The sequence below is a fragment of the Bombina bombina genome, chromosome 7 (genome assembly GCF_027579735.1).
Source record: "Bombina bombina isolate aBomBom1 chromosome 7, aBomBom1.pri, whole genome shotgun sequence".
NCBI classification, from domain to species: domain Eukaryota; kingdom Metazoa; phylum Chordata; class Amphibia; order Anura; family Bombinatoridae; genus Bombina; species Bombina bombina.
In genome coordinates this window covers 14853164-14878036 of record NC_069505.1, presented here as the reverse complement: position 1 = coordinate 14878036, position 24873 = coordinate 14853164, and the positions used below count along the sequence as shown (strand labels likewise).

At 38.4% G+C, this 24873-nt stretch overlaps 1 protein-coding gene across 1 annotated transcript in view; it reads left to right on the top strand.

Annotated features, from left to right (window-relative positions):
• NADSYN1 (NAD synthetase 1) overlaps positions 1-24873 on the top strand; it is a 236533-nt gene that overhangs the window by 149568 nt on the left and 62092 nt on the right. The window contains exons 10-11 of the mRNA XM_053689231.1: positions 13319-13421; positions 18213-18381. Of these exons, the coding sequence (XP_053545206.1) occupies positions 13319-13421; positions 18213-18381 (272 nt within the window). The remainder of the gene's footprint in view (positions 1-13318; positions 13422-18212; positions 18382-24873) is intronic.

The window sequence follows — 24873 nt, the reverse complement described above, 5'->3', positions numbered from 1 at the left end:
TCTTACCTAAGGTAGTTACTAACAGGAATATCAATCAAGAGATTGTTGTTCCTTCTTTATGCCCAAATCCTTCTTCAAAGAAGGAACGTCTACTGCACAACCTGGATGTAGTCCGTGCTCTAAAATTTTACTTACAGGCAACTAAGGAATTTCGACAAACGTCTTCTCTGTTTGTCATTTACTCTGGGCAGAGGAGAGGTCAAAAAGCTTCCGCTACCTCTCTTTCTTTTTGGCTTCGTAGCATAATTCGTTTAGCTTATGAGACTGCTGGACAGCAGCGTCCTGAAAGAATTACAGCTCATTCTACTAGAGCTGTGGCTTCCACTTGGGCCTTCAAGAATGAGGCCTCTGTTGAACAGATTTGCAAGGCTGCAACTTGGTCTTCGCTTCATACTTTTTCCAAATTTTACAAATTTGACACTTTTGCTTCATCGGAGGCTATTTTTGGGAGAAAGGTTCTTCAGGCAGTGGTTCCTTCTGTATAAAGAGCCTGCCTATCCCTCCCGTCATCCGTGTACTTTTGCTTTGGTATTGGTATCCCAGAAGTAATGATGACCCGTGGACTGATCACACTTAACAGAAGAAAACATAATTTATGCTTACCTGATAAATTCCTTTCTTCTGTAGTGTGATCAGTCCACGGCCCGCCCTGTTTTTAAGGCAGGTAAATATTTTTTAATTTATACTCCAGTCACCACTTCACCCTTGGCTTTTCCTTTCTCGTTGGTCCTTGGTCGAATGACTGGGAGTGACGTAGAGGGGAGGAGCTATATGCAGCTCTGCTGGGTGAATCCTCTTGCACTTCCTGTTGGGGAGGAGTAATATCCCAGAAGTAATGATGACCCGTGGACTGATCACACTACAGAAGAAAGGAATTTATCAGGTAAGCATAAATTATGTTTTTTGGTCTGAATCAGGCCTGGGTTTAGGTTTGTTGCTCCTCCTTGGAGCCCTTACCTTGTTCTTACATTTTTGCAGAAGGCTCTTTTCGAGCCATTGCATTCCATAGATATTAAGTTTTAATCTTGGAAGGTTTTGTTATCTCTTCTGCTCTGATAGTTTTGGAGCTCTCGGCTTTGCAGTGTGATTCACCTTATCTTATTTTTCATGCTGATAAGGCATTCTTTGCTTATGTAAACCTGATAGCACCTGCGTGGCCACGCAGGACTTGGTATGTGGATCTAGTGGACATGTCGTCTCTACCACCGTGGAAACTTCCTTTGAGACAGGACCTGCTCATTCAAGGTCCTTTCCAACATCCAAATCTAAGTTCTCTGCAGCTGACTGCTTGGAGATTGAACGCTTGATTTTATCTAAGCGAGGATTCTCTGATTCGGTCATCGATACTTTGATACAGGCTCGAAAGCCTGTTACTAGAAAAATCTATCATAAGATATGGCGTAAATATCTTTATTGGTGTGAATCCAAGGGTTACTCATGGAGTAAAGTTAGGATTCCCAGGGTTCTGTCTTTTCTCCAGGAAGGATTGGACAAAGGATTATCAGCTAGTTCCTTAAAGGGACAAATTTCTGCTTTATCGATTTTGCTTCACAAACGTTTGGCAGATATGCCAGATGTTCAGTCTTTTTGTCAGGCTCTATCTAGAATTAAGCCTGTATTTAGAGCAATTACTCCTCCTTGGAGTTTGAATTTAGTTCTTCAAGTTCTTCAAGGGGTTCCGTTTGAAACCATGCATTCCATAGATATTAAATTATTATCTTGGAAAGTTCTGGGTTTTTTTTGATTGTTTTTGTTTTTTTATTAATTAATTTTTATTGAGGTTGTGCATAAAATGAAAAATACAACATGTAAGGAATTCAATAGTAAAGAAAGGATTGTGATGTTACAATAGACTCCAACAGACATGAGTTATGCATACTGGAATACAAGCGATAAATAACTGGAACCTCCATTTTAGATACATTTTCTCAACAGATTTACTCAATTAATATAAGAAGTGACTCTCGTACCTAATAGCACTTATCTAGAATAGAAGAGAAAAACTGGCATTTGGGATGGTCACTGGGACCCTGAGTCAGTAGTGTAAAATAGGATTTGCAAGATCTGTGGCTAATAACAGTGGTAACAAAAAAGAGAAGAGAAAAAAAGAAAAAGACTTTTTAAAGATGTTTCCTGTTGCTGACTCCATTATATGCACGGTGCCTTAAGTAGAAGGGGCCATTTCTACTTTGGCCCAGAGAACTACGATCCCTATAGAGGATAGCTGCTCCTTTACGGATCCATGGACTAGAAGCTAGAGGCTTAATTGCCACTGTGTCAAGTGTGGAATCTTTTTGGTGCGATGCCTTGTCTAAATCGACTCTGTGGGGCGTTGTGGCTTAATTCTTGGTTAGCTTATGTTACCTTCAAGTTTCTGGCACTTCCTTACAAGGGTGAGACCTTGTTTCGACCTGGTCTGGCAGAAATAACTTCTGATATTACGGGTGGAAAGGGGTCTTTTCTACTACAAGACAAGAAGAATAGACCTAAAAGACATCAGAGTAATTTTCTTTCCTTTTGCTGCTTCAAGGGGAAGTCTTCCTCGTCCAAGCATGAACAGTCCAAGTCTTCTTGGAAATCCTATCAGTCTTGGAATAGGGGAAGCATTCTAGAAACCCGCAACTGAGTCTAAACCAGCATGACTGGTTTGCCCCCAATCCGGGATCGGATCATGTGTGGGGCACACTTTCTCTGTTTTTATCAGGCTTGGATACGAGATGTCCCAGATCTTGGGCTGTGGACTTAGTATCTCAGGGTTACAAAATAGAATTCATAACTATCCCCCCAGGGGCAGATTTCACCTCTCATATTTATTTGCTGACCGGATAAAAAGAGAGGCATTCTTGAAATGTGTTCAGGATTATTCCTCCCTGGGAGTGGTAGTTCCAGTTCCAGTAAGGGAACAGGGTCTAGGATTCTATTCAAATCTGTTTGTGGTTCCCAAAAGAGAGGGAACTTTTCGACCCATTTCAGAAAAAGTGTCTCAACAAGTTTCTCAAAGTACCATCCTTCAAAATGGAAACCATTTGTTCCATTCTTCCATTGGTCCAAGAGGGTCAGTTCATGATGATCATAGACCTGAAGGATGCGTAAGTTCCAGTAAGGGAACAGGGTCTAGGATTCTATTCAAATCTGTTTGTGGTTCCCAAAAAAGAGGGAACTTTTCGACCCATTTCAGAAAAAAGTGTCTCAACAAGTTTCTCAAAGTACCATCCTTCAAAATGGAAACCATTTGTTCCATTCTTCCTTTGGTCCAAGAGGGTCAGTTCATGATGATCATAGACCTGAAGGATGCGTATCTTCTTGTTCCCATCCACAGGGATCATCACAAGTTCCTGAGATTCGTCTCTCTAGACAAACACTTTCAGTTTTTGGCCTTGCCACAGCTCCCAGAATTTTCTCAAAGGTTCTGGTGGCTCTCTTGGCAGCTATCAAGTCTCGAGGAATTGCAGTGGCGCCCTACCTGGATGACATTTGGTTCAGGCACCATCTTTTCAACAAGTAAAATCTCATATAGAGAGATTGTTGTCTTTTCTTCATCCCCACGGATGGAAAGTGAATCTGGAAAAGAGTTCCCTTGTTCCAGCTACAAGGGTAGTTTTCTTCGGGACCATATTTTTTTTTTTTTTTTATCTATGTAGATATTTTTGACAGGGGTCAGAAAATCAAAGATTCTTTCCTATTGCCTTTCACTGCAGTCTACTGTTCGGCCATCAGTGGCTTAATGTATGAAGGTAATTGGTCTGATGGTAGCTTCCATGGGCATTATTCCCTTTGCTTGATTCCGTTTTAGAGCTCTGCAGTTATGCATGTTCACCGAATGGAATGGGGATCATGCAGATCTGTCTCAGAGATAGATCTAGATCAGTCGACAAGAGATTCTCTACCGTGGTGGCTTTTGCAGGAACGTCTGTCTCAGGTCTCTTGCCTACGGAGACCTTCCTGGGTTATATTGACCATGGACACCAGCCTGTTTGGGCTGGGGAGCAGTGTGGGTCTCGTTAAGGCACAAGGACTAAGGACTCGGGAGGAGTCTGCTCTCTCCATAAACATTTTGAGTTGAGAGCAATCTTCAATGCTCGGATGGCTTGGCCTCATTTGTCCTTAGCCTGGTTTATCAAGTTCCAGTCAGACAATATCTCCTCAGTGGCTTACATCAACCACCAGGGAGGAACCCGGAGTTCCTTAGCCATGAAGAAGGTGGCTCGAATTGTTCAGTGTGCGGTAGCTCACGATTGCTGTCTATCTGCCTTCCACTTTCCAGGAGTGGATCTGGCGGTTCATTGGGATTTCAGTCTAGCATACCTGTTTTCCTCCGTTTGCTCTCCTCACACAAGTCATTGTTCGTTTCAAACAGGAGAGAGCATTGGCAATTCTAAATAGTTCCTGCATGGCTTTGCAGGATCTGGTATGCAGACCTAGTGAAGATGTCATCTCTTCCACCTTGGAGGTTGCCTCTGAGGAAGGACCTTTTAACTCAGGGTCTTTTCATTCATCCAAATCTTGTTTCTCTGAAGCTGATTGCTGGGAGATTGAACGCTTAGTTCTGTCTAAGTGTGGTTTTTCTGAGTTGGTCATTAAGACCATGCTTCAGGCTCGTAAGCCTGTTAATAGAAAGATTTACCATAAGGTTTGGCGTAAATACCTTTTCTTTCATGTAATTAGCAAGAGTCCATGAGCTAGTGACGTATGGGATATACATTCCTACCAGGAGGGGCAAAGTTTCCCAAACCTTAAAATGCCTATAAATACACCCCTCACCACACCACAATTCAGTTTTACAAACTTTGCCTCCTGTGGAGGTGGTGAAGTAAGTTTGTGCTAGATTCTACGTTGATATGCGCTCCGCAGCAGGTTGGAGCCCGGTTTTCCTCTCAGCGTGCAGTGAATGTCAGAGGGATGTGAGGAGAGTATTGCCTATTTGAATGCAATGATCTCCTTCTACGGGGTCTATTTCATAGGTTCTCTGTTATCGGTCGTAGAGATTCATCTCTTACCTCCCTTTTCAGATCGACGATATACTCTTATATATACCATTACCTCTGCTGATTTTCGTTTCAGTACTGGTTTGGCTTTCTACAAACATGTAGATGAGTGTCCTGGGGTAAGTAAATCTTATTTTCTGTGACACTCTAAGCTATGGTTGGGCACTTTTTTATAAAGTTCTAAATATATGTATTCAAACATTTATTTGCCTTGACTCAGGATGTTCAACATTCCTTATTTTCAGACAGTCAGTTTCATATTTGGGATAATGCATTTGAATCAATCATTTTTTTCTTACCTTAAAAAATTTGACTTTTTTTCCTGTGGGCTGTTAGGCTCGCGGGGGCTGAAAATGCTTCATTTTATTACGTCATTCTTGGCGCGGTCTTTTTTGGCGCAAAAAATCTTTTCTGTTTCCGGCGTCATACGTGTCGCCGGAAGTTACGTCATTTTTTGACGTTCTTTTGCGCCAAAAATGTCGGCGTTCCGGATGTGGCGTCATTCTTTGGCGCCAAAAGCATTTAGCCGCCAAATAATGTGGGCGTCTTATTTTGGCGCTAAAAAATATGGGCGTCGCTTTTGTCTCCACATTATTTAAGTCTCATTTTCCATTGCTTCTGGTTGCTAGAAGCTTGTTCCTTGGCATTTTTTCCCATTCCTGAAACTGTCATTTAAGGAATTTGATCAATTTTGCTTTATATGTTGTTTTTTCTCTTACATATTGCAAGATGTCTCACGTTGCATCTGAGTCAGAAGATACTTCAGGAAAATCGCTGTCTGGTGCTGGAACTACCAAAGCTAGGTGTATCTGCTGTAAACTTTTGGTAGTTGTTCCTCCAGCTGTTGTTTGTACTAATTGTCATGACAAACTCGTTAATGCAGATAATATTTCCTTTAGTAATGTACCATTACCTGTTGCAGTTCCATCAACATCTAATGTTCAGAGTGTTCCTGATAACATAAGAGATTTTGTTTCTGAATCCATCAAGAAGGCTATGTCTGTTATTCCTCCTTCTAGTAAACATAAAAAATCTTTTAAAACTTCTCTGTATACGGATGAATTTTTAAATGAACATCATCATTCTGATTCTAATGACTCTTCTAGTTCAGAGGATTCTGTCTCAGAGGTTGATGCTGATAAATCTTCATATTTATTTAAAATGGAATTTATTCGTTCTTTACTTAAAGAAGTACTAATTGCTTTAGAAATTGAGGATTCTGGTCCTCTTGATACTAAATCTAAACGTTTAGATAAGGTCTTTAAATCTCCTGTGGTTATTCCAGAAGTTTTTCCTGTTCCTGGTGCTATTTCTGAAGTAATTTCCAGAGAATGGAATAATTTGGGTAATTCATTTACTCCTTCTAAACGTTTTAAGCAATTATATCCTGTGCCGTCTGATAGATTAGAATTTTGGGACAAAATCCCTAAAGTTGATGGGGCTATTTCTACCCTTGCTAAACGTACTACTATTCCTACGTCAGATGGTACTTCGTTTAAGGATCCTTTAGATAGGAAAATTGAATCCTTTCTAAGAAAAGCTTATCTGTGTTTAGGTAATCTTCTTAGACCTGCTATATCATTGGCTGATGTTGCTGCAGCTTCAACTTTTTGGTTGGAAACTTTAGCGCAACAAGTAACAGATCATGATTCTCATAATATTATTATTCTTCTGCAACATGCTAATAATTTTATCTGTGATGCCATTTTTGATATTATCAGAGTTGATGTCAGGTTTATGTCTCTAGCTATTTTAGCTAGAAGAGCTTTATGGCTTAAAACTTGGAATGCTGATATGTCTTCTAAATCGACTCTACTTTCCATTTCTTTCCAGGGTAACAAATTACTTGGTTCTCAGTTGGATTCTATTATCTCAACTGTTACTGGTGGGAAAGGAACTTTTTTACCACAGGATAAAAGATCTAAGGGTAAAAACAGGGCTAATAATCGTTTTCGTTCCTTTCGTTTCAACAAAGAACAAAAGCCTGATCCTTCTTCCTCAGGAGCAGTTTCAGTTTGGAAACCATCTCCAGTCTGGAATAAATCCAAGCCTTCTAGAAAAGCAAAGCCAGCTTCTAAGTCCACATGAAGGTGCGGCCCTCATTCCAGCCCAGCTGGTAGGGGGCAGGTTACGTTTTTTCAAAGAAATTTGGATCAATTCTGTTCACAATCTTTGGATTCAGAACATCGTTTCAGAAGGGTACAGAATTGGTTTCAAGATAAGACCTCCTGCAAAGAGATTTTTTCTTTCCCGTGTCCCAGTAAACCCAGCGAAAGCTCAAGCATTTCTGAAATGTGTTTCAGATCTAGAGTTGGCTGGAGTAATTATGCCAGTTCCAGTTCTGGAACAGGGGCTGGGGTTTTATTCGAATCTCTTCATTGTACCAAAGAAGGAGAATTCCTTCAGACCAGTTCTGGATCTAAAAATATTGAATCGTTATGTAAGGATACCAACATTCAAAATGGTAACTGTAAGGACTATCTTGCCTTTTGTTCAGCAAGGGCATTATATGTCCACGATAGATTTACAGGATGCATATCTGCATATTCCGATTCATCCAGATCACTATCAGTTCCTGAGATTCTCTTTCCTGGACAAGCATTACCAGTTTGTGGCTCTGCCGTTTGGCCTAGCTACAGCCCCAAGAATTTTTACAAAAGTTCTCGGTGCCCTTCTGTCTGTAATCAGAGAACAGGGTATTGTGGTATTTCCTTATTTGGACGATATCTTGGTACTTGCTCAGTCTTTACATTTTGCAGAATCTCATACGAATCGACTTGTGTTGTTTCTTCAAGATCATGGTTGGAGGATCAATTTACTAAAAAGTTCATTGATTCCTCAGACAAGGGTAACCTTTCTGGGTTTCCAGATAGATTCAGTGTCCATGACTCTGTCTTTGACAGACAAGAGACGTCTAAAATTGATTTCAGCTTGTCGAAACCTTCAGTCACAATCATTCCCTTCGGTAGCCTTATGCATGGAAATTCTAGGTCTTATGACTGCTGCATCGGACGCGATCCCCTTTGCTCGTTTTCACATGCGACCTCTTCAGCTCTGTATGCTGAATCAATGGTGCAGGGATTACACAAAGATATCTCAATTAATATCTTTAAAACCGATTGTACGACACTCTCTGACGTGGTGGACAGATCACCATCGTTTAATTCAGGGGGCTTCTTTTGTTCTTCCGACCTGGACTGTAATTTCAACATATGCAAGTCTTACAGGTTGGGGAGCTGTGTGGGGATCTCTGACGGCACAAGGAGTTTGGGAATCTCAGGAGGTGAGATTACCGATCAATATTTTGGAACTCCGTGCAATTTTCAGAGCTCTTCAGTCTTGGCCTCTTCTGAAGAGAGAATCGTTCATTTGTTTTCAGACAGACAATGTCACAACTGTGGCATACATCAATCATCAAGGAGGGACTCACAGTCCTCTGGCTATGAAAGAAGTATCTCGAATTCTGGTTTGGGCGGAATCCAGCTCCTGTCTAATCTCTGCGGTTCATATCCCAGGTATAGACAATTGGGAAGCGGATTATCTCAGTCGCCAAACGTTGCATCCGGGCGAATGGTCTCTTCACCCAGAGGTATTTCTTCAGATTGTTCAAATGTGGGAACTTCCAGAAATAGATCTGATGGCGTCTCATCTAAACAAGAAACTTCCCAGGTATCTGTCCAGATCCCGGGATCCTCAGGCGGAGGCAGTGGATGCATTATCACTTCCTTGGAAGTATCATCCTGCCTATATCTTTCCGCCTCTAGTTCTTCTTCCAAGAGTAATCTCCAAGATTCTGAAGGAATGCTCGTTTGTTCTGCTGGTAGCTCCGGCATGGCCTCACAGGTTTTGGTATGCGGATCTTGTCCGGATGGCCTCTTGCCAACCGTGGACTCTTCCGTTAAGACCAGACCTTCTGTCGCAAGGTCCTTTTTTCCATCAGGATCTCAAATCCTTAAATTTAAAGGTATGGGGATTGAACGCTTGATTCTTGGTCAAAGAGGTTTCTCTGACTCTGTGATTAATACTATGTTACAGGCTCGTAAATCTGTATCTAGAGAGATATATTATAGAGTCTGGAAGACTTATATTTCTTGGTGTCTTTCTCATCATTTTTCTTGGCATTCTTTTAGAATACCGAGAATTTTACAGTTTCTTCAGGATGGTTTAGATAAGGGTTTGTCCGCAAGTTCCTTGAAAGGACAAATCTCTGCTCTTTCTGTTCTTTTTCACAGAAAGATTGCTAATCTTCCTGATATTCATTGTTTTGTACAAGCTTTGGTTCGTATAAAACCTGTCATTAAGTCAATTTCTCCTCCTTGGAGTTTGAATTTGGTTCTGGGGGCTCTTCAAGCTCCTCCTTTTGAACCCATGCATTCATTGGACATTAAATTACTTTCTTGGAAAGTTTTGTTCCTTTTGGCGATCTCTTCTGCCAGAAGAGTCTCTGAATTATCTGCTCTTTCTTGTGAGTCTCCTTTTCTGATTTTTCATCAGGATAAGGCGGTGTTGCAAACTTCTTTTCAATTTTTACCTAAGGTTGTGAATTCCAACAACATTAGTAGAGAAATTGTGGTTCCTTCATTATGTCCTAATCCTAAGAATTCTAAGGAGAAATCGTTGCATTCTTTGGATGTTGTTAGAGCTTTGAAATATTATGTTGAAGCTACTAAATCTTTCCGAAAGACTTCTAGTCTATTTGTTATCTTTTCCGGTTCTAGAAAAGGCCAGAAAGCTTCTGCCATTTCTTTGGCATCTTGGTTGAAATCTTTAATTCATCATGCCTATGTTGAGTCGGGTAAAACTCCGCCTCAAAGGATTACAGCTCATTCTACTAGGTCAGTTTCTACTTCCTGGGCGTTTAGGAATGAAGCTTCGGTTGATCAGATTTGCAAAGCAGCAACTTGGTCCTCTTTGCATACTTTTACTAAATTCTACCATTTTGATGTGTTTTCTTCTTCTGAAGCAGTTTTTGGTAGAAAAGTACTTCAGGCAGCGGTTTCAGTTTGAATCTTCTGCTTATATTTTCATTATACTTTATTTTGGGTGTGGATTATTTTCAGCAGGAATTGGCTGTCTTTATTTTATCCCTCCCTCTCTAGTGACTCTTGCGTGGAAAGATCCACATCTTGGGTAGTCATTATCCCATTCGTCACTAGCTCATGGACTCTTGCTAATTACATGAAAGAAAACATAATTTATGTAAGAACTTACCTGATAAATTCATTTCTTTCATATTAGCAAGAGTCCATGAGGCCCACCCTTTTTGTGGCGGTTATGATTTTTTTGTATAAAGCACAATTATTCCAATTCCTTATTTTATATGCTTTCGCACTTTTTTCTTATCACCCCACTTCTTGGCTATTCGTTAAACTGAATTGTGGGTGTGGTGAGGGGTGTATTTATAGGCATTTTAAGGTTTGGGAAACTTTGCCCCTCCTGGTAGGAATGTATATCCCATACGTCACTAGCTCATGGACTCTTGCTAATATGAAAGAATTGAATTTATCAGGTAAGTTCTTACATAAATTATGTTTTTTGATGTGAATCCAAGGGCTACTCTTGGAGTGGGGTCAGGATTCCTACAGGAGGGTCTGGAGAAGAGTTTGTCAGTCAGTACTCTGAAGTACTCTGAAGGGTCAGATTTCTACATTTCTTTTTTGTTTCCCTAGCGTCTAGCGGATGTGCCAGATGTACAATCTTTTTGGTCTGAATCAGGCCTGGGTTTAGGTTTGTTGCTCCTCCTTGGAGCCCTTACCTTGTTCTTACATTTTTGCAGAAGGCTCTTTTCGAGCCATTGCATTCCATAGATATTAAGTTTTAATCTTGGAAGGTTTTGTTATCTCTTCTGCTCTGATAGTTTTGGAGCTCTCGGCTTTGCAGTGTGATTCACCTTATCTTATTTTTCATGCTGATAAGGCATTCTTTGTACAAAGTTGGGTTTTCTCCCTAAGTGGTTTCAGATAGAAATATTAATCCGGAAATTGTTGTTCCGTCTCTATGTCCTAATCCTTCTTCTCATAGGTACGTTGTTGCATAACTTGGATGTTGTGCGTGCTTTCAAATTTTATTTGCAGGCGACTAAGGATTTTCGCCAGTCATCTGCCCTGTTTGTTTTTATGAAAAATGGAAATGTCAGAAAGTTTCTGCTACTTCTTTCTCTCTGGTTGTGAAGTATAATTTGTTTGGTTTGTGAGACTGTTGGTCAGCAGCCTCCTAGGAGGATTACGGCTCATTCCATGAGGGCTGTCTCCTCTCCTTGGGCTTTTCAAAATGAAGCTTCTGTGGATCAGATTTGCAAGGCTGCAACTTGGTCCTCTCTACATACTTTTTAGAATTTTTTTTTTTTATACTTTTGCCTTAACTGAGGCTTCTTTTGGGAGTAGGGTTCTTCAAGCGGTGGTGCCTTCTGTTTAGGTCTACCTGTCTTTTTTCCCTCCCTAGTCATCTGTGTCCTCTAGCTTGGGTATTGGTTCCTACTAGTAATTGATGACGTTGTGGATTAACCATATTTTAGAAAAGAAAACAAAATTTATGCTTACCTGATAAATGTATTTATTTCCAGATATGATGAGTCCAAGACCCCACCCTTTAATTTAAGACATTTTTTTTTTTACTAAACCTCAGGCACCTCTACACCTTTGTGTTATTCCTTTTTCCATTTCTCTTCGGTTGAATGACTGGGGATTGTGGGAAGGGGAGTGATACTTAACAGCTTTGCTGTAGTGCTCTTTACCTCCTCCTGCTGGCCAGGAGTGATATTCCCACTAGTAATTGATGACTTAGTGGACTCACCATATTCGGAAATAATTAAATTTAATTTTATTATTATCTTCAGTGACTATTACACTAGTAATTATAATACCTGGATTTTATTATTATCTTTAGTGACTATTACACTAATAATTATAATACCTGGTATTATTATTATTATCTTTAGTGACTATTACACTAGTAATTATAATACCTGGATTTTATTATTATCTTCAGTGACTATTACACTAGTAATTCTAATACCTGGATTTTATTATTATCTTCAGTGTCTATAACCCTAATAATTATAAAACCTGGATTTTATTATTATCTTCAGTGACTATTACACTAGTAATTATATTACCTGTATTTTATTATTATCTTCAGTGACTATTACACTAGTAATTCTAATACCTGGATTTTATTATTATCTTCAGTGTCTATAACCCTATTAATTATAAAACCTGGATTTTATTATTATCTTCAGTGACTGTTACACTAGTAATTATAATACCTGGATTTTATTATTATCTTTGGTGACTATTACAATTGTAATTATAATACCTGGATTTTATTATTATCTTTAGTGACTATTACACTAGTAATTATATTACCTGTATTGTATTATTATCTTCAGTGACTATTACACTAGTAATTATAATACCTGTATATTATTATTATCTTCAGTGACTGTTACACTAGTAATGATAATATCTGGATTTTATTATTATTTTCAGTGACTGTTACACTAGTAATTATAATACCTGGATTTTATTATTATCTTCAGTGACTGTTATAGTAGAAATTATAATACCTGGATTTTATTATTATCTTCAGGTATTATTACACTAGTAATTATATTACCTGAATTTTATTATTATCTACATGTATTAATACACTAGTAATTATATTACCTGGATTTTATTATTATCTTTAGGTATTATTACACTAGTAATTATAATACCTGGATTTTATTATTATCTTCAGTGACTATTACAATAGTAATTACAATACCTGGATTTTATTATTATCTTCAGTGACTGTTATAGTAGAAATTATATTACCTGGATTTTATTATTATCTTCAGTGACTATTACACTAGTAATTATATTACCTGGATTTTATTATTATCTTTAGGTATTAATACAGTAGTAATTATATTACCTTGATTTTATTATTATCTTTAGGTATTATTACACTAGTAATTATATTACCTGGATTTTATTATTATCTTCAGTGACTATTAAACTAGTAATTATATTACCTGGATTTTATTATTATCTTCAGGTATTAATACACTAGTAATTATATTACCTGGATTGTATTATTATCTTTAGGTATTATTACACTAGTAATTATATTACCTGGATTTTATTATTATCTTCAGTGACTGTTACACTAGTAATTATAATACCTGTATATTATTATTATCTTCAGTGACTGTTACACTAGTAATTATAATAGCTGGATTTTATTATTATTATCTTCAGTTACTATTACACTAGTGATTATAATACCTGGATTTTATTATTATCTTCAGTGACTATTATACTAGTAATTATAATACTTGCTTTTTTTTACAGAACGGGTTTCTACTCCCACTCAGCGGTGGAGTTGATAGTTCGTCTGTTGCGTGTATTGTGTATTCCATGTGTCGCCAAGTTTGCCTAGCTGTGGATGCAGGAAGTAAGTACATATTGTCTTAAAGGAATACGAAGGTCAGAATTAGACTTTAATGATTCAGATAGATCATGAATATTTTCTAATTTGCTTTTGCTTTCAGATTTACTTTGTTCTCTTGTTATCCTTTGTAGGCTAAAGGGTGTGCATGTGTCTTTAGTAATATAGTGCAGCAGTGTTTGTAACAAAGTCATACATTGTTGCAAACAATTGCCTAGATTACGAGTTTTGCTTTACGTTGCGACGCGACTATTACCACTGAAAAATTGGCCATTGCGCTGGAATGGCCAGTAACGCATATTACGAGTCATGGCGGAATAGCTATATTGCAAGCATTTTAGCCTGTAACGCAACATTCATTCCGCACTCAAAAAAATTACATTAGAGTGCAGGATTTTCCATAGCGCCGTATTACAGGTTGTGCGGGCCAGCTAAAATGCTTGCGTTACAGCCTATACTGACATGATCCATTCTGGGATCTGAGACCAGAAAACACATAACTAAATTGTTACATAGTACACTAGCACCCATAAACTACCTATTAACCCCTAAACCGCCGCCCTCCCGCATTGCAAATACTATATTACACCTATTAACCCCTAAACTGCCTCCCACCCTCATTGTGACTATTAAATAAACCTATTAACCCCTAATGATTTGAACAGCCAATAGGATGAGAGCTACTGAAATCCTATTGGCTGTTCAAATCTGCCAATAGGATTTCAGTAGCTCTCATCCTATTCGCTGTTTTGAACAGCCAGTAGGATTTCAGTAGCTCTCATCCTATTGGCTGATTTGAATTTGAAGAATCAAATCAGCCAATAGGAATGCAAGGTACGCTATTTTTAAACGGGTACCTTGCATTCAACTTCAGTGTACGGCGGTGATCGTATGAAGAGGATACTCCGCAAAGGATGTCATCGCCGGTCCTGTATAGCTCATCCCAGCGGCGCGGAGCGGAAGATAGAAGACGCCCCTGCGATAGATGAAGATGTCGCCGCCTGGATGAAGATGGATGTCCGGACTTCAGGAACCGTGAGTCGATTTTATGGGGTTAGTGTTAGTTGTTTTTGTTTTTTTTAGATTAGGGTTTTTTGGGCACTGTAAAAGAGCTTAATGCCCTTTTAAGGGCAATGCCCATACAAATACCCCTTTAGGAGAAATGGGTAGCTTAGGTTTTATTTAGACTTAGGTTTTTTTGGGGGGGGGTTGGTTGGGTCGGGGGTTTTACTGTTAGGGGGGCTTTGTATTTTTTTTCTAGGTAAAAGAGCTGGTTAACTTAGGGCAATGCCCTTCAAAAGGCCCTTTTAAGGGCTTTTGGTAGCTTATTGTAGGTTAGGGGGTGTTTTTAGTTTGGGGGGTCTTTTTTATTTTTGTAGGGCTATCAGATTAGGTGTAATTGGTTTTTATTTTTGATAATTTTGTTTATTATTTTTTGTAATCTTAGAGTTTTTTATTTTTTTCGTAGTGTTAGTTTTTTTTTTAATTTGTAATTTAGGAATTTTAATTGGTAATTTTTTTTAGTAATGTTAAAATTAGTTGTTTTTTATCTCACAGGTAAGTTGTTATTTATTTCAAGATAGTTATATAGTCATTTTAATTTAAAGTTAGCGGGTGTTAGGTTTAGGGGTTAATAGTTTAATTTAGGGATTTGCGATGTGGGGGTCTGGTGGTTTTCGGGGTTAATAGGTTTATTTAATAGTTGCCATGTGGATGGCCGGCGGTTTAGGGGTTAATAGGTTTATTTAGTTTCTCGACGATGTCGGAGAGCGGCGGATTAGGGGTTAAATAATCACTTTATTTAGGTATCGGCGATGTTGGGGTGGAGGATTTAGGGGTTAATCATTTTATTAGTGTCGGGGAGCGGCGGATTAGGGGTTAATAACTTTTATTAGTGTCGGCGATGTCGGGGAGCGGCGGATTAGGGGTTAAAAAATCACTTTAGGTATCGGCGATGTCGGGCGGAGGATTAGGGCTTAATCATTTTATTAGTGTTGGGGTGCGGCGGATTAGGGGTTAATAACTTTTATTAGTGTCGGCAATGTCGTGGAGCGGCAGATTAGGGGTTAATAACTATTGAGCAGCGGATGAGGGGTTAATAACTTTTATTAGTGTCGACGATGTCAGGAGTGGCGGAATAGGGGTTAATAACTTTTTTTAGTGTCGGCGATGTCGGGAGCGGCGGATTTGGGGTGTTTAGACTTGGGGTTTATGTTAGGGTGTTAGGTTTAAACGTAGCTTTATTTTCCCCATAGACATCAATGGGGTTGCGTTACGGCGATTTGCCATTCCGCGATCGCAGGTGTTAGTTTATTTCTAACACTCTCTCCTATTGAAGTCTATGGGGGAAAGTGTGCACGAGTACGTAAACTCAGCCCTTGGCTTTTGTGCTGAAAAGGAGATCTTCCAGTAACTTGTAATGTCAGCGCTATGGCAATTGCGGTACCGCTCATTTTATTGCGTTCCTTACGCACCCTGTTAAGCGCAAAACTCGGAATCTAGGTGTATGTTAGCAGCTAGCACTCAATAGTCTATTACATTGTTAGAAACATTGCAATGCACGAGGCATGTGCACACTGCTGGGCATACCTAGGTATACTAAGCAATAATCATGTGAGCAAATTGTTCATCACAAAAATAACATTTTGTTTTGTCCTTTATGCGGCCATGTGGTCATTCAGTTTGTTAAAGGGACATAAAACCAAAGATTTTTCTATTGTGATTCAGAGAGGACTTTCCAATTCTCTTGTATGGTTTAGTTTGCTTAATTCTCCTGGTATCCTTTGTTGAAGGAGCAGCAATGCACTACTGTGAGCTAGCTGCTTGATTGGTGGCTGCACATATCTGCCTCATGTCATTGGCTCACTCGATGTGCTCAGCTAACTCCCACACTGCATTGCTGCTTCTTCAACAAAGAATACCAGGAGAATGAAGCAAATTTGATAATAGAAGTAAACTGTATATTCTATGTCATCTCCTTTCACCCACAATTTGCTTTGTAAACGTCTTCAGTGCAGCAGAGGAGAAGTTGGACAGCAGCTTAAACTTAAAGGGACATTAAACCCACATTTTTTCTTTCATGATTCAGATGGAGAATACAATTTTAAACAACTTTATAATTTACTTCTATTATCTAATTTGTTTCATTCTCTTGATATTCTTTACTGAAAAGCATATCTAGATAGGCTCAGTAGCTTCTGATTGGTGGCTGCACATAGATGCCTCATGTGATTGGCTCACTTATGTGCATTGCTATTTCTTTAACAAAGGATATCTAAAGAATGAAGCAAATTAGATAATAGAAGTAAATTGGAATGTTGTTTATAATTGTATTTTCTACCTGAATCATGAAAAAAAATGTTTGAGTTTAATGCCCCTTTAAAGGGACATGTTTTTATATTTACACTTTTTTAATCATCAGCTCCTACTGAGCATGTGCAAGAATTCACAGACTATACGTATATGCATTTGTGATTGGCTGATGGCTGTCATATGGTACGTGTATGCATTTGTGATTGGCTGATGGCTGTCACATGGTACGTGTATGCATTTGTGATTGGCTGATGGCTGTCACATGGTACCGGAGGAGGGGAAAAGACATAACAATAAAATGTATCAGAAAAAAATCTTCTACTCATTTAAAGTTCAGACTAAATTTTATATTGCATTGTCTTTTTATCATGAATTTGTTGTTTATGCAAATCTACTGTATTTACTGGTCCTTTAATAAAGTTAAGAAACTTGTGGCTAGTGCTTGTGCTATAAGCCAGCAGCTCGATCATTTTGTTTAAAATGTAATGTATTTTTTATGAACGTTATCAAATTATTTTTATCAACTAATCAAATAAATGTTTGCGTCACATGCACTTGTTGGTTTATTTATTTGTTTTTTGCGTTTTCATACAAAAGAATAAATCAAAAGTAGTGATTTGCTTTTGCATTTGTTTGAATTCTAATGCTATTGTCTTCTGTTCAACAAAGGATACCAAGAGAACAAGGTAAATCTGATATAAGCAAATCAGAACCAACAAACAGCATCCTCCATTCGAGTCATAAAATGTTTAATTTTTTCCTGTCCCTTTAAACCCTTTGGCATAAAGTGTTAAAGGGACGTTGAAGTGATGTAGGATCTTTTGTGTTACTTGCTCTATAAAAATAAAACCTATTTCAGGGTTAGTTAAATAGAAATAAATCTCAGAAGTGAAAGGCACGTGAATAAATTTTGCTTTTGAGTAGAAGCATTTATCCGATACTCACGTATTAGCAAACGGCTTCTGTGATAGGTTGTTACAATGCGCGGCGCATAAGCACAGTCTGAGCACATTAAAGGGACATTGTACACTAGATTTTCTTTGCATAAATGTTTTGTATATGATACATTTATAGCCCATCTGGGAGTGTTTTTGTAACAATGTTTAGTTTTGCTTATTTTTCAATAACATTGCGCTGATTTTCAGACTCCTAACCAAGCCCCAAAGTTTTAGGAGAATACCGACGTATACCAGCTTGCTCCTGTTTGTGTAAAGGGTCTTTTCATATGCAGAAGAAGGGGGAGGGGGGAGTGTCTGCTTTTTTTGCTATAGAACCACTTATAGTGGGTGTTCCAGCTAATCTTTTCAACAGAGCTAAACTTGGAGCTTCTAAGTAAGTTTTTTTAAAAGCTTTTATACTGGATATTTGGATCAGTATCTGCATATTCTTCTTTATAGTCGTGTCTTTTACATGCAGTTATATGAAAATTGCTGTACACTGTCCCTTTAATGACCCTACTGATATCACATTGTTATGTTTTTATAGATCAGGAGGTATTGTGTGATGCACGACAGATTGTAAACGATGATAAATATGTCCCGTGTGATCCTAAGGAGCTGTGCAGACGCGTTTTGACCACCTGTTACATGGCCAGTGAGAACTCGTCACAGGAGACGCGGATCCTCGCCAGGCAGCTCGCAGAGGAAATTGGCAGGTACCTTAATGAGTCTGTGATGTGTCAGCGCACGTACACCCCAATACAGCCACCTACTTGTAGGATTCAATAGTTAGATTAAAGGGACGTGAACCCCAGATTTTTTTATCATGATTTAGATACAGCAGTGATTTTAAACAACTTTCCAATTTACTTCTATTATAAAATGCTCGTTTAATACCAGTTTTTTTTATAATCACTGAGATATTTTCGATTGCGCACAACAACACTTAATTGCCAGCTTGTAACATGAGCACAAAAATCTCGTCACTTCCTATTGAAGCTATAAGGTGCGTTAATTATCTATTGGTTACCTTAAAGGGATAGTGAACCCAACCTTAAAGGGATAGTGAACCCAACCTTAAAGGGATAGTGAACCCAAATTTTTTCTGTGGGTTCAATATCAGTTCAGACATCTTACTGTATACAACTTCCATATATCCGGATATTTATAAAGATGCTGATATGATAAAACATGGGTCCCCATTCTATAATTAAAATAAAAAACGGAAAGACAAACCACTATTTGTAGCTACTGAGCTCTCTCAGTACTTAGTTGAGTGCTTCTCTTTTTAAAGGGACAATCTAGTCAAAATTAAACTATTATGATTCAGATAGGACATGTAATTTTTAAACAACTTTGCAATTTACTTTTATCATCAAATTTGCTTTGTTCTCTTGGTATTCTTTGGTGAAAGCCAAACCTAGGTAGTCTTATATGCTAATTTCTAGGCCCTTGAAGGCCGCCTCTTATCTCAGGGCATTCTGATAGATTTTCATGTGTTTCACGCGTTTTTCAGCATCTAGTGCTGTTTCATCAGGCTGTATGAAAACAGCACAAGATGCTGAGAAACGCGTTGCTGACTTTCTGTGTAATATAATTAAAATTTACACATTTTAATATTTAATACTTGCTCCTGGTCTTATTTGACTTTCTGGACCTCCTACACATCACTGTCCCTGCTAAATCACGGCTCTCCGGATTGGACCATCTGGTCACCTGACTCCACGCTTGACGCTCCTGACGCCTGTGCGAGTCTTACGGGCGACTCCTGAGGTCCTGTGCTGCTCTGTCTGGCACTACGGTTGTTCTGCCACTCTTGTGAGTTGCCATTCTTAGGGGCTTTGCTTGGTTACTGTGTGGCACTTTTCCGAATATTCTACACCATGTGGCGCCTCTCATTATTATTATTATTTTGTCTGCTACTGTGTAGTGTTGCTTCGGCTCATGGCTATTTTGGAACATAACGGCCTATGTCTAGTGATGCGTCCTTTTCGATTGGGCACACTTTTGTATGGACTACGCGGCTTACCTTGTGACTCCGTTTTCCTGACCGCGTGGCGACGGAGAAATCCTGGTCCGCTGGTGTCTGGTTCTCTTGAGGCGACAGTGTCCCGGTTATGGAGGATTCTTGGAGACAGATGTCTCTGATTCAGACTTTACTTCTTGCGAAGAATATGAATTGGCCCGGGTGATGCATGCCCATCAGTTATGCTCCAAATGCTGTTTTAGAGTGCTCTGTTCCTCAGGATCGGGAAATCGGGTGCCCACTGAGCCATCCGTCTCTGGGGATTCTATTTCTCACAAGACGAGTTCCCTACCATCAACTCTTACTACGCATGCTTGTAACCCAAATGCTACTTATCCTTTCTAGGGAGTGTGGCCTGTTCCCACCGGAGGGTACGACACGGTTCCGCATGGCCATATCGCTGGCGCTGGTGCATCTGAACCTCCCGGGAGTTTGTTTACGATATTGTCTGTGTTTCATTAACTGGGGCTCGTCAGGCGTGGGATCGCCTGGTCCATTTCAGCCTTCCAGGGAAGCGACTATCCCTGAGGCCTCAGGGGGTCAACCTTTGGGGCCTGTGTTTCCTTTTTGTCCCGGTGGAGGTATGTTGCACCTTTCGTTATAGACTGGCGCGCCTTCGTGTTCTACTAAGGCACGTTTTTGGCGTTGCTGGAGGATACCACTCTTAATGGTCTGGGGATTCTCAGTCTTACTGTTCGACTGGCTTGCATACATAGATATAAGGAGATGAAGTAATCTTCTTATAGTCTTTGTTATTTGTGTATCCTTTTCCAGTTCTGAGCTTGGAAGTCTTGGACCCCTGTTGGGCTGGTCCTGCGGGTCTGTCCGTTCTTCCTGCGCGATAACCTAAAGGTTGCCTTATCTTTTATTTTCATCCGGTGAGGATGATTTTTATTTGGTCTAAAGCTAATGCTGTGGTGTGATGTTTCCTTTAGGAACTTTCCTCTCTGGAATTGATACTCGCGATTTTGTGGTCACACTGTTTACAAGAGTCTATCTAACTGTTCTTTATCCTTCCATCATCGGGGGAGACTTTATGTGGCCCTGACAGTGCTGGGGCCCTTGGTTTAAGGCTGGTCCTGACTGGGTACAAATCCTTTTGTCTTTGAGGTCTAGTTCAGACACGTGGCACCTTTTTATGTCCGGTTGGTCTGGTGAGGGCGCTAGTAATCACAATATGATTTGTGTGGTTGTCTTGTTTTATTTTACAAGCTTCAACTAGCATCCTGAGAGGACTTGAGGGTCCGTGATTGCTTAGGGGCATGGGGGATTGGTTCAGTCCTCATTCGCCTTTCAATCTAGTGGGCCGGGATTAATAAATGTAGGTAGGTGGCGGCGATGTTAGGGACGGCAGATTAGGGGTTAATAATATTTAAATAGTGTTTGCGATGCGGGAGTGCAGCAGTTTAGGGGTTAATATATTTATTATAGTGGCAGCGATGTCCGGTTCGGCAGATTAGGGGTTAAAATATTTATTTTAGTGTTCGCGATGTGGTGGGGCCTCGGTTTAGGGGTTAATAGGTAGTTTATGGGTGTTAGTGTACTTTTTAGCACTTTAGTTAAGAGTTTTATGCTACGGCGTTGTAGTGTAAAACTCTTAACTACTGACTTTAAAATGCGGTACCAGGCTTGACAGGAGAGGGTCTACCGCTCACTTTTGGTCAGACTCATAATACCGGCGCAATGCAAGTCCCGTTGAGATCCGCGGCACCATGCTCAATCGTTTGCCGAATTTTTCGGGTACTAGAGTGTTCCTTGCCGTTGTGGGTTGGAGGCTTGGAGGATTTAGGTCCTTCATACCGCCGTTCTTACGGTTTTGCCTTTCATGGTCTCTTTGGAAGTGTCCTTTTAGGACTTTTTCCTTTTAGAGGTTCTATTCCTTTGGGTCGAGTCTTTCTGGACATCGTACGGTTTTTCTTGGGGCTTTGGCCGCTTAATTAGTGTTGTGACCGTGGCCTGATTCTTATATTTAAGGTAATAAGAAAAACCTTACAACATTAAATTTATATTTGTATATATATATATCTGGTATCTTTATATATAAATGATATATATATATATATATATATATATATATATATATATATATATATATATATATATATATATATATATATATATATATAGATAGATATATATATATAGATAGATATATAGATATAGATATCAGAAATCGAAAAAGCACTCACTGGACTGTGGACATCAGTGTAAATCAAAACTTGTTGTTGTGACGTTTCGGGACCAGCAGCGTCCCTTCCTCTGACAAACAGCAAGTGAAAAAACTGAACTTTTATAAGCCCACAAAACACTCCCCTAGGTGAACTGCCAATCAAAATGAGCCGTGTGCAAAACAAACATAAGAATATGTAATTGGTGAATTGCCGGTTAAAACATTGTGAAATATATATTCTTATACAAAATATAAGTGTGTGCCAATGTACTCATATACAAATATAAATATGTGAGGTCCGAGTGAAACTAATAGCCCCCAAAAATAGACCTGATCATGTACATAACAAAAATTCGGAGCGATCGTTCATTCATGTATATGTAAACAAATAAAAAGCTTCCACAGCAGTGGAAAAATCCAGCATGAAATGGACCGAGTAGTAGTGAGAAGTAAAATATAAACTTTATTAGGTATACATTAAGAGTCCTGTGAGTGTTCACAGCAAATCTGCCAATATCACAGCATAGATAGAGTCAGCCTAGTAGCCCAACATTACACACTCCAACATGTTTCGTGCTGCCACAGCACTTCGTCAGGGATAGTAAGGGGTTAACTGCTCAGCCGTTAAACACATTTTTTGTCCAATCAGATACCTGTCTACAATTTCAAACCAATCAAAATACCTCAGGAAAGGCTGTCATGTTGACTATTCGAGTGGATTGGTTAATAGACATTGTTTGATTTAACTTTGGTTGTGTGTGAGCAGAATAAAAACAATCATTTATAAAAAGACACCAAATAAAACATTGGATTACTTAACTACAGATACTGATTTATATATGGATGAAGAAGTTTTTGACAAAGTTTCGAAAAAGTTTTGAAAAAAAAAAAAAAATTACCATTAAACCATAAAGGTTAAAAAGAACTTGTGTAAATGAAATTTGTGTAAATAAAATATAATATAAAACCTGCAACAGACGTTTTCCATTTATTTATTGTGTTGAAAGTCTATGTGAAAAGACCCTTTCTTGTATGTATCAAAACACTTGCATAGTGGCTCTGTTCATTATAGAGTAAAATCTCTTGATTCTGGAGTGTGCTAAACTTGTTATTTGGTATATAAACTGTATTAATAGTAAAAAAACGGTAGCGGACCACTTCCACATATTACTATTTCGGAGCCACAATCAAAGAACTTTTTCCAAGACATCACTATCGATATACACCTGGACATGTCTGCTGACAGTTTGAAAAGTTAAAAACAAAAATACCTTCTTGAAAATAAATTGATTTCATTGCGGGACTTATGTATAATCTGTCCTTTGTTCCTGGCCTGATGATAAAACTAGGAAAATATATTAAAGTAGAATGTATTAAATAAAATTAGTACCTCTAACGGAAATATAGCAAATTTGTAAAAAAGAGAATGGTAATGTCCTAGATATAATCCTGATAGTTCTGTCCAGGTAAGGACAACTTAATTAACAGAAAGAGTTCAAACCGTGAGAACAAAGTAACTATATAGACCTTAGTTCTACAACAGGGGTGGGCTAACCATGTTATTTAGTTTGCAAGCTGTATTAACAATGAAACACCAGTGGCGAATCCCTTGAATATTAAGTATTACTATTAAGGAACAATGGTTAGAAAGATTTACTCTAGGGTAATCTTATGGATATACATTAAAATATGTCCGTTAGCAATTAACAAAGCTGAAGCTGCAACTTGGAAATTGATTTTGATGAACAAGTATAATTGCAGGACGTATGTGTAATCTCTCCTTAGTTCCTAGCCTGGTGAAAATAAATTCACTAATGGACTCCCACCTTAGTTGTTATTAAAATTAAGGCAGGGAAGATATACTAGGGTAATAGCTGTACCAGATTTAAAACAAATTTAAAAAGGACAAAAGAAAAAAAGTAATGTCTTAAATATAATATCCTGCTGTTTCTGCCCGGATAGGGACAAAGTGGTTGGCGGAAAAAATTCTCGCCAAACAAACCTAGAAGCTGCATAAATCTTCATTGTATCAACACCCTCATAGCGTAGTGCAAGCAAAAACAATAAATACTTCAGAGGGGGAAAAACAAATATATAAAAAATATAAGAATGAAATGGAAATAAATATGAGAGTGAAATGAAAATAAAAATAAAAAAAGGAACAATAGTTCCGATAAGGCATACTATATGAAATTGCGTATTATGTGAACTGAAATTAAATCTGTGTAATAACATAATTATGAAAAGGTGTAAAATAAGATAAAATCGTAAGGTATAATAATGTAGGTGAATGTGTATATGTAGAACTAATATATGCTAAGTGAAAATGCATAAAATAATAAATTAATAAAGTTGTCCTTACCTGGACAGAACTAGCAGGATTATATCTAGGACATTACCATTCTCTTTTTTACAAATTTGCTATATTTCCGTTAGAGGTACTAATTTTATTTAATACATTCTACTTTAATATATTTTCCTAGTTTTATCATCAGGCCAGGAACAAAGGACAGATTATACATATGTCCCGCAATGAAATCAATTTATTTTCAAGAAGGTATTTTTGTTTTTGTTTTTAACTTTTCAAACTGTCAGCAGACATGTCCAGGTGTATATCGATAGTGATGTCTTGGAAAAAGTTCTTTGGTTGTGGCTCCGAAATAGTAATATGTGGAAGTGGTCCGCTACCGTTTTTTTACTATTAATACAGTTTATATACCAAATAACAAGTTTAGCACACTCCAGAATCAAGAGATTTTACTCTATAATGAACAGAGCCACTATGCAAGTGTTTTGATACATACAAGAAAGGGTCTTTTCACATAGACTTTCAACACAATAAATAAATGGAAAACGTCTGTTGCAGGTTTTATATTATATTTTATTTACACACATTTCATTTACACAAGTTCTTTTTAACCTTTATGGTTTAATGGTAATTTCTCTTGTTAAGTGTAGTCAGTCCACGGGTCATCCATTACTTATGGGATTATATCTCTTCCCCAACAGGAA